Source organism: Coregonus lavaretus, assembly GCF_964263955.1.
Source record: "Coregonus lavaretus genome assembly, chromosome: 28".
Classification (NCBI taxonomy): Eukaryota; Metazoa; Chordata; class Actinopteri; order Salmoniformes; family Salmonidae; genus Coregonus; species Coregonus lavaretus.
This window is the reverse complement of record NC_140015.1, coordinates 22,304,830-22,313,239: the sequence shown is the minus strand read 5'-3', so window position 1 is coordinate 22,313,239 and position 8,410 is coordinate 22,304,830. Positions and strand designations below refer to the sequence as shown.

General features: G+C 40.5%; 2 protein-coding genes across 2 annotated transcripts in view; both read left to right on the top strand.

Moving 5' to 3' along the window:
* The first annotated feature begins 1,666 nt into the window (after positions 1-1,666).
* LOC311103688 (alpha-N-acetylgalactosaminide alpha-2,6-sialyltransferase 2-like) lies at positions 1,667-6,166 on the top strand. The gene is made up of 9 exons (XM_084145303.1): positions 1,667-1,989; positions 3,343-3,421; positions 3,527-3,698; positions 3,808-3,970; positions 4,151-4,289; positions 4,601-4,704; positions 5,057-5,140; positions 5,236-5,329; positions 5,816-6,166. Exons 1-9 carry the CDS (start codon positions 1,865-1,867, stop codon positions 5,993-5,995), a joined length of 1,140 nt encoding a protein of 379 aa, XP_084001429.1. The 5' UTR covers positions 1,667-1,864; the 3' UTR covers positions 5,996-6,166.
* Positions 6,167-7,221: 1,055 nt separating this feature from the next.
* LOC311103926 (caskin-2-like) overlaps positions 7,222-8,410 on the top strand; it is an 87,021-nt gene continuing 85,832 nt past the window's right edge. The window contains 1 exon segment of the mRNA XM_084145545.1: positions 7,222-7,547. The gene's annotated coding sequence lies outside the window, so the exon portion shown is untranslated.

Genomic DNA, 8,410 nt, shown 5'->3' with positions numbered 1-8,410 from the left:
GTTTTGGCCTTCCATGGTGACATCACCATGCAGAAATGATTTAATAGACCAATAAGAAAAAGAGTTCCAAACCTATCTGCCAATAACAGCTAATTTTCAGTTTTCCCCTCCCCACTCACACCACTCCCAGACAGTCCTAGCAAAATTCTTGCTTGAGAAATTGCCCTTTGCTAAGAAGCTTTTTTTTTCTTCTTTTTGACCATTTGAATTGAAAACCACAGTAATGGACTTAATTGTTACCCAGAAATGATTTGATATTGAGATAAAAACGACTGCATTGGACCTTTAAACGGCAGAGGAGCTCCAGCAACAATAAAATAAAATAAATCTGATGTATTTTATTTTATTGTTGCTGGAGCTCCTCTGCCGTTTAAAGGTCCAATGCAGTCGTTTTTATCTCAATATCAAATCATTTCTGGGTAACAATTAAGTCCATTACTGTGGTTTTCAATTCAAATGGTCAAAAAGAAGAAAAAAAAAGCTTCTTAGCAAAGGGCAATTTCTCAAGCAAGAATTTTGCTAGGACTGTCTATTGCACGTGCAATGATGTGCAATGATGTCTGCCGGAAAAAACAGTGTTCATTGTCTGAAGTAACGTCTTTGCTGTTGTAATATCACAAATGAATGAGACAGTTTCACCGCTACGGATTCCAATTTTAAGTGTGTGTACATTATTGTATTTAAATGTGGGATATTGTTTTAGAATAGGAAAAGTTCAAAAATAGCTGGAGTGCGTCTTTAAATTACATTTCTATGGGAACACCACTCATTCCCATCTCTGCATGAAATAAATTCTGGTATGCAGCAGAGTTCCCATTCTGATCTGTGCTGCATTCTTCTCGTCTGGACAGGAATCACCTTGACATCAGCTGTTGGTCTCTCAGTGCTCCCCCTGGCCCTTGGTTATTTATCTAGTCACGGAAGGGAAAAGGGGCTCTACTGGTTGAAGGTTCCTGTCATCAGCTGGAGACCAATTAAAACCCAATCCTATTCTGTCATGCTGGAAAATGATTTCTCAGTCCATCTGCAAATCTATGTAATTACTTACTCCCCTCTATCCATCCCACTCTGTCATTTCTAGATCACAAAGGATGTGTTTACACAGGCAGCCCAATTCTGAACTTTTGTCCACTAAATGGTATTTTGACCAATCACATCAGATCTTTTCACATCAGGTCTTTTTCAGAGCTGATCTGATTGGTCAAAATACCAATTAGTTTAAAAAAGATCAGAATTGTTCTGCCTGTCTAAACGCAGCCTAAGTAACGTAACGAATCTGAATTTATGAGAATTCTTATATGGCACTAGCTATGATTTCATAACTCCAAAGACAACGCCTTAAAATCCTAGCTACAATGGCACCTGTAATGAACATGTAATGCATTACATGTAGACTACGCTCTCCTCAAATTGTAGTCTAATCATGTATCAAGTTTAAGCAAGTTGAAAAGGTAAAAAGGTAGAAGTTATAAAGAATCATTGAAACGCAAGCCAGCCAGAATTTCCCTAATTATGGCCACACCTCTTTAAACTGCCAATTAATGTGAATTGAGACGTTTCCATATAAAGAAACCCAACACACGAGGAAGGTGCACTGACAGTTAAAAATAAAATAAAAACAGGAAGGAGACAACACAATCATAGTCTGCGGGACAGATCAAATTCTGACCGAAAAAAGACGCAGAGGAAAAACAATGGTATTGCTCCTGTTGTGCACAACACGTGGGTCATTAAGGATATGGACCTTGTTCGCCCAACTGACCTGGGATTTAGAGCAGAAAATGACTTGTAACTGGAAAGTTAAACTCAAACTTTTTTTTTACTCAAACAGCACCAGATATTATGTTCTCTAGTTTTGAGAAATATGGCGATTTCTTTGCGGAAGTGTGTCTTCCTAGTAGGGGCTTTATGTGTAAGTTTGACTATAACCACGATTATGTATGGACAATACTATGACCTGAACTTCTTCCACGACAGACTTGCGAACAGGTGAATATTCTGTGATTTCTGAAATTGTTTTCCCGCTCAAATATTTGTAGATTCTAAAACCTTTGTAGAATGTAATCTAGGCTATTTACTTATTTAATTGGGAAACCATTGTCCAACAAAAATCCAATCGCATGCAAATCGACTATCTGCATCTGTCTTTACCTCGGTATTCTACGACCTGTTGCATTCAACTGGGACATTGACACACTCAACCTACTGCTACTGTAGTTTTTTGGTGTTTTATTGTGGAATGGTTCGATTTTGGCAGATGAGATTACATTTATCACATTGTTGATGCATTTTTAGGGGGGTGGGGTTGTAGTAATAATCCGTTTCCCATTCATAAGACTCCACCTTCATTTTTGCAGTTGAAAGTTGAAACTCAAATGTTTTACTAAATGAGAGGACGTTTGCGGTTCCAGTGTTGCTGGTGTCTTTAAAGTTATGCTTGCCGTCTTGTCAAGCTCTGAGTTAGTGGTAAGGCCACTGACTAGGCTAATGTGTAACGGATGTGTGACCTATTATATCACACAACTGACCTCGTTTTTATTGATGTTCAGACCTGTCCTGAAAAAACAAAATAATGTCTACATTACAGTTTAGACATTGTTTGTGCTCCGGATTTTAAATTGTGGATGTAAATGTAATATTCTGATTCCACAACTCAGACAGCAGTAATTATCACAACTACAACAACACTTATGGCAGTAATTTGAACTCTAATCTGAATTGAAGTCAGGTGTCTTGTCACTTGTTTTCCTCTGTTCCAAGGAAAGGTCCCGTTTAAAATGCATGTTTGGAATTGTTTTGATAGGTTTAATTTGTCAGGGTCTCAACTAACTGTTGAGAGTTAAAATAGTACAATAGATCAAGTGGAATTTTGAAATTTGGTTGTGCATCAGCAGTTTTTCTCTTATGTCACTCAATTAGCCCATGTCAGCTATTTTTTAAATTTGATTTTAAGTTAGTTTTGCAGCCAGCTATCTAAACGTAGTTTAATTACCTACCAGTGGGCCCCCATTGATTTAGTCACTCTGTCAGATGTCATATTAAAAACTGCCCTTTTCTCTCCGCCCCATGGCAAAATGAGTAGAATTGCATGACATTTACAGAAATTACACTTCAAATTTCGCTTAGGGTCCATAAAAAGGCTAAATATATAACTGCATGTGTGAGTACGCAGACCCGCGAGCCATGAGGTTAGATTTTGTGGGCCCCATCAAAGTTGCCCATCCCTGATTTAAACAAATCCGCTGGATTGGTCTGATGTGCTTCTGTCCACTTAACAAGGTTTTGTGTGGATTTAACTCTTTGTTGTGCATTTTCAATACATGTGTTGTCTTCTCCTTCCAGTCAAGACACAGAGTTTGATAACATTTGGACTCGCGATGAGGAGCTTTGGGACAACACCACAGCAACTGGTGAAGAGAAGGTAATCGCACAGAGATGATGTAGTTGCCTCGCCTCTAATAGAACAAAGGCACACGTATACGTCTTGTACAGTACAATGTCAAGTGAGGTCTGTCTCTCTACTCAGCTAGAGGGTTTGTGTCCTCTGAGAAAAGCAGTGAAGAAGGATGACTTCTTCAGACTACGCTTTAACTTTAAAGTGCCTGTGCTGCAGTGGGCTGGGAGCTTCAGCCATTCAGAGTGGGGGCGATTGGAGAAGTATATGCCCCCCTATGGCTGGAAGGACCTGCCCCAGGACGGTATGAACATTCCCTCCAAGACCCTATTTAATAATCTCAACAAAACTACGGGTATATTGTATATAAACACATTGTCCTCTCTCCTTTTTGCTTCTTTGTTTTTGATCAGTTGTGAGATCCACTTTGGCCCTGCTCAACGACTCATCCAGCAGCCGCCTGTTTGAGCGCAGGTGGCCTGATCAGTGTGTCCGCTGTGCTGTGGTAGGCAATGGCGGCATCCTTCGAGGCTCCAAACAAGGCAGGGCCATCGACAGTCACCACTTTGTCTTCAGGTCAGTAGTGCTGCTGCAGCTCCCCTTTGACCAGCTTCAAAAACCTATTAGACTTCTCTTATTGCTCTTTGACATAACTAAGATCAAGTTGTTGCAATTGTAAATATTTCCTTATATTGATCCACTTAATTTATAAGCAAACGCAAAAGTAATAGACTGATGGTACATTATTTATTCCAGGGTCAATGGGGCAATCACCAAGCACTTTGAGGAGGACGTGGGCACAAAGACATCTTTCTATGGGTTCACCACAAATACTATGAAGAATTCCCTCAAATTTTACAGAAAAGATGGCTTCACCAAGGTCCCACGTGGGCGGGTAAGAACTTGTGGGACAGGCTACACGCAGCGTTTCCCAAACTCTGTCCTCGGGGCCCCAAGGAGTGCATGTTTTTGCCCTAAAGCTACACAGCTGATTCAAATTATCAAAGCTTGTTGATTATTTGAATCCGCTGTGAAGTGCTAGGGCAAAAACCAAAACATGCACCCCTTGGGGTCACGAGGACCAAGTTTGGGAAACCCTGGGCTACAGTGTTGAATCCGGTCCATTTTAAAGTGTTAGGAATTTGTCACACTGAGTGGTTGTTTATGCAACTATTCCTTAAAGCTTTGACTATTTCCTATCTGCAGAGAGGCCGATATATCTTCATTCCATCCAACAAACGTGACTATGTGATGATGTCAGCTGCTATCCAGGGTCTCACTGTCACCTCCGGTCATGACAAGGGGGACTGGTGAGTTGAGAGGGTCATTAAGAAGAGTAGTACATTTGAACAGCATGATACAATGGTGTGTTACAGTACTGTGGTCAAGGAAAGTACAACGATCTTGCACTTATGCTGGTGAATGGGTTTATCTCCGCTGTAATTCACCACAAGATGGTGCCGTTGTATTTCTATGAATGTAGTGCAGTGCGCAATGGATAGAATCTTGTGAGTGGTGGTATGGCTGTAGGCATACAATTCACTTGACGAAACTCGTCTATTTGTAAGCTCCCTTGCTATTGATTATTGACATTTGTTTCAGGTAACATTCTTAATGGAAAATGTTTTTTTCACCTCATACTACATTTGTCCCCTCAAACAGGCCCTCTCAATACTTTGGATTTAAGCCACCAGTTCAGCACTTTAAAATGCTTCATCCAGATTTTATTACATATGTAACGCAAAGGTAAGGGGACTCGTATTGCCAAGTCAAATGGAGACTTTTAGATAATTATTGGCTGCTTTTAACATTGATGACTATTGACTGTCAATGCTGCACAGGTTTCTGAAGTCTCCCCTGCTGAAGTACAGTCAGCTCTACATGCCCAGCACTGGTGCTCTGATGCTTCTGACCGCCCTGCACATGTGTGACCAGGTCAGGTCACATCACCACATGCTTTGTCATTGGTAATCTATTGGTCACTGTTTAACCAACCAAGTGTCTAATGACATATGGCAATTTGGCAAGTATGGAAGTGATTTATTGGGAAACCATGACATCCTCTTTTTATAGTCCTGGTATAGACCCCATATACAGTTATTCCATATTGATTGTGTCAGATGTAATTAACATAATCCTGCAGCAACAGTAAAAGTGGATTATAATTAATGGACATTTTTGTAGGGGTTGATCTTTTTTTGTAAGGGAAAATCAAGTCTGAAATTTGAAAGTGGAAATGACACTTCAGAAGCCTTTTTAAATGTCAAATACACACGTTTAATGTAAGATCCTACATCTGTATTGAAGGCTAGATGCTATACTGAAACTGTATTATAGCCTGAACTATGCATGCAGATATTTACACAGCTGACTGAGAATGCCATTCATGCATAAGTGAACAAATCTCCTACCCTCCTGCAGGTGTCTGCCTATGGGTTCATCACAAAAAACTTTGCAGACTTCTCTGACCACTACTATGATGCTGTGAAGCAGCCCTTGCGCTTCTATGCCAACCACGACATGCAGATGGAGAGCTGGTTGTGGGAGGTACTGCATGCACGAAAAGTAATGTCACTGTACAAGAGGACAAAAGAGAAATGATGGACACTCAATTGTATTTTCATGTGAAAAGCCTTCCTTGAAATACTGTTAACTCCTATGTTTGCCATGGCGGTGGTCCCTCTGAAGGAGTGGCTGCTGGAGTTGTGTGGCGTCCTTTGTCATTAGTCACACAGCAACATTAAAGGGCTTTGACGGTGTAAAGCCAATCTCAGGTGTTCCAAGCGTCTGTTTGTGGGATCGGGCCTTTGATCATTTTAACAACCCTTATCTTCTCTGAAGGCAGGTGCAGGGAGCCGAGACTATAGTCTCTCGGTCATTCCTCTTTCTCATTTTCCTGCAATGCCTATTCTCATTTAAAACTGTCGGTTTGACTGGGACTTACATTGAACACATTAACGTTATGAAGCCAGCATCCATTCATGCCAACCTTTTGTAGGTGAACTTTGACTTTCAGCCTCTTTGTGCAGTGCCTATCCAAGGATGGGTTACTCCAAGCCACAATAAAGAAAATGTGACCCATTCTTGGAAGACTCAAGCTTTGATCTGCTGAACTATTGTTACATAAATGGATCTACATGGCTGAGTGTCCTCAAGTGTCTGTTATGAAAAATCCTGATAATAGACCAGCAAATGCTGCTAGATTATGTCATTAACTGTAAAAGCAAGATAATGACCACTTGTAACAAATTGTAGATTTTTTTTGGGAAAGCTGTGTTATCGCCATTTTCTGCCACTGACACCTGTGCAAAATGTTATGGGACAGCATCCCATGTGCAATAATTGTTTTCTTATTCCAACAGCAAATCTTTAATTTGACAAACCTAATTAAAGCTAGAGTCTAATTGAAACAATAGCAAAGCGGACACCCGGCCTCTATTTTGGTAAAAAGCTGAGGGAGGGGCCAGGAGAAATGTAACCACTCTCAAATTCATAGAGCTATGGATGCAAGGACTGACCAGCCATGATATCAACATTATAGTTGTAACCATGTTTTGAGGCTATACAGTTTGTTTACATACACATGTCCAAAAATGTATGTACAACTAGGGATTCTAGCTTTAAACTTTAATGTAGTGAATGTTATGGATTTTTAAAAATATAAATAGTTGGTTAGTGATAGACAATGTCGAGATTATCACATCTTTGATGGAAAAATATCCCTACTTCATATGTGAAGTTGCACTGGCGCGAGTTGGGACGCACTGCTTGCTCTTTTTGGAAGCGGAGGAGGGGAGAGCGGGGACAGAGGACTGTGGGAGGGACGAACACATTCTGGATTGGATCTGGCGGAGCAAGTGACAATATAGCGGAGTCTGGCTTTCGCGTCGGAGTTGGAAAATATTGCATCAAATTATACAAACTTTTTTTATGTATTTTTATATTTGACATATATTGGTAATAAGTAGGCTACGTGTTTACGGGAAATAAGAGGAGTACTAAGATTCGCTTTCTGTAGGAGACGGACTCAAAATTACTTTCCTTGAGTTATTGGAAGGCTACGATTACTTTTGCTTGTACCCTGGAGGGCTCTGAAAACTGCCACCTTGCATGTATTCCCGTTTTCTAACATGCAACAACAACACTGTATAAGGTAAGACAAATGTGAATTTAAACTTCATCATCATGGAGAGACAGGAATGGCCCCTACCGACGGGCTCGGAAATCTAGTTAAGAAGTTCAGTCCGAAGGTCGCTAGCAAGCAAATTAGCTTTGCTAGCTAGCTAGCCATGTTATTTTAGTGAACGAAGCAATCGCGAGACTGAAAAGTAGATGCTAGCTAAAGTGATAGGCTTGCTACATATGGAGCAAGAACTACTAGCTAACGGTATTTTTCTTTTCATAATCCAGTTCAAGTTGCATTGCACGTTTGCACCATGCTTTGTAATGTGTGTGTCTTATTTATGGATAACTTTGTAATTGAGTGATAACTATCTTACAGTTGCATGAACAAAAATGACTAGGTCTACTTCTAAAAACACATTATTGGCAATACATTATCCATAATCAGAATCATGCATCATGGTATAGTTCTCCATTGGGACCAGTGAATAAAGTTGCACCCCATCACCAGTTACACACGCCAACCTCTCAAACACACATTCATATTGTATGACCCCATACAATATGGGGGAGGAGGAGGACATGATCACTGTTATTGGGAATGACAGCTTACGCCCTGTGCACCTCTTTGGGTGTGTGGTGTACTCAGACTGCCAGCTTATGTAATGTAGCAAGTTATGTTCGCACAAAAAAACAGTGCAGACTGCAGAGCTGTGCTGTGCAGACACCATCTCATTAGTGTGATCCTGCTGTGCACACTGTGAACTTTCTCAAAACGGTGTATGTTTATATAGCAACATTTTGCTGAACATGAATTTGCAGGCAAGGGTGATCTGAACTGGGCAGAGGAGATGACGAGTCTTCTCTCTAGCCCAGTTAAATACCATTAATTTT

Coding starts and splice junctions, on each gene's coding strand:
- LOC311103688 (XM_084145303.1), top strand. CDS start 1,865: ATGGCGATTTCTTTGCGGAAGTGTGTCTTCCTAGTAGGGGCTTTATGT. Junction 3,422..3,526: donor CAGCAACTGGTGAAGAGAAG/GTAATCGCACAG, acceptor CTCTCTACTCAG/CTAGAGGGTTTGTGTCCTCT. Junction 4,705..5,056: donor GGTCATGACAAGGGGGACTG/GTGAGTTGAGAG, acceptor CCCCTCAAACAG/GCCCTCTCAATACTTTGGAT.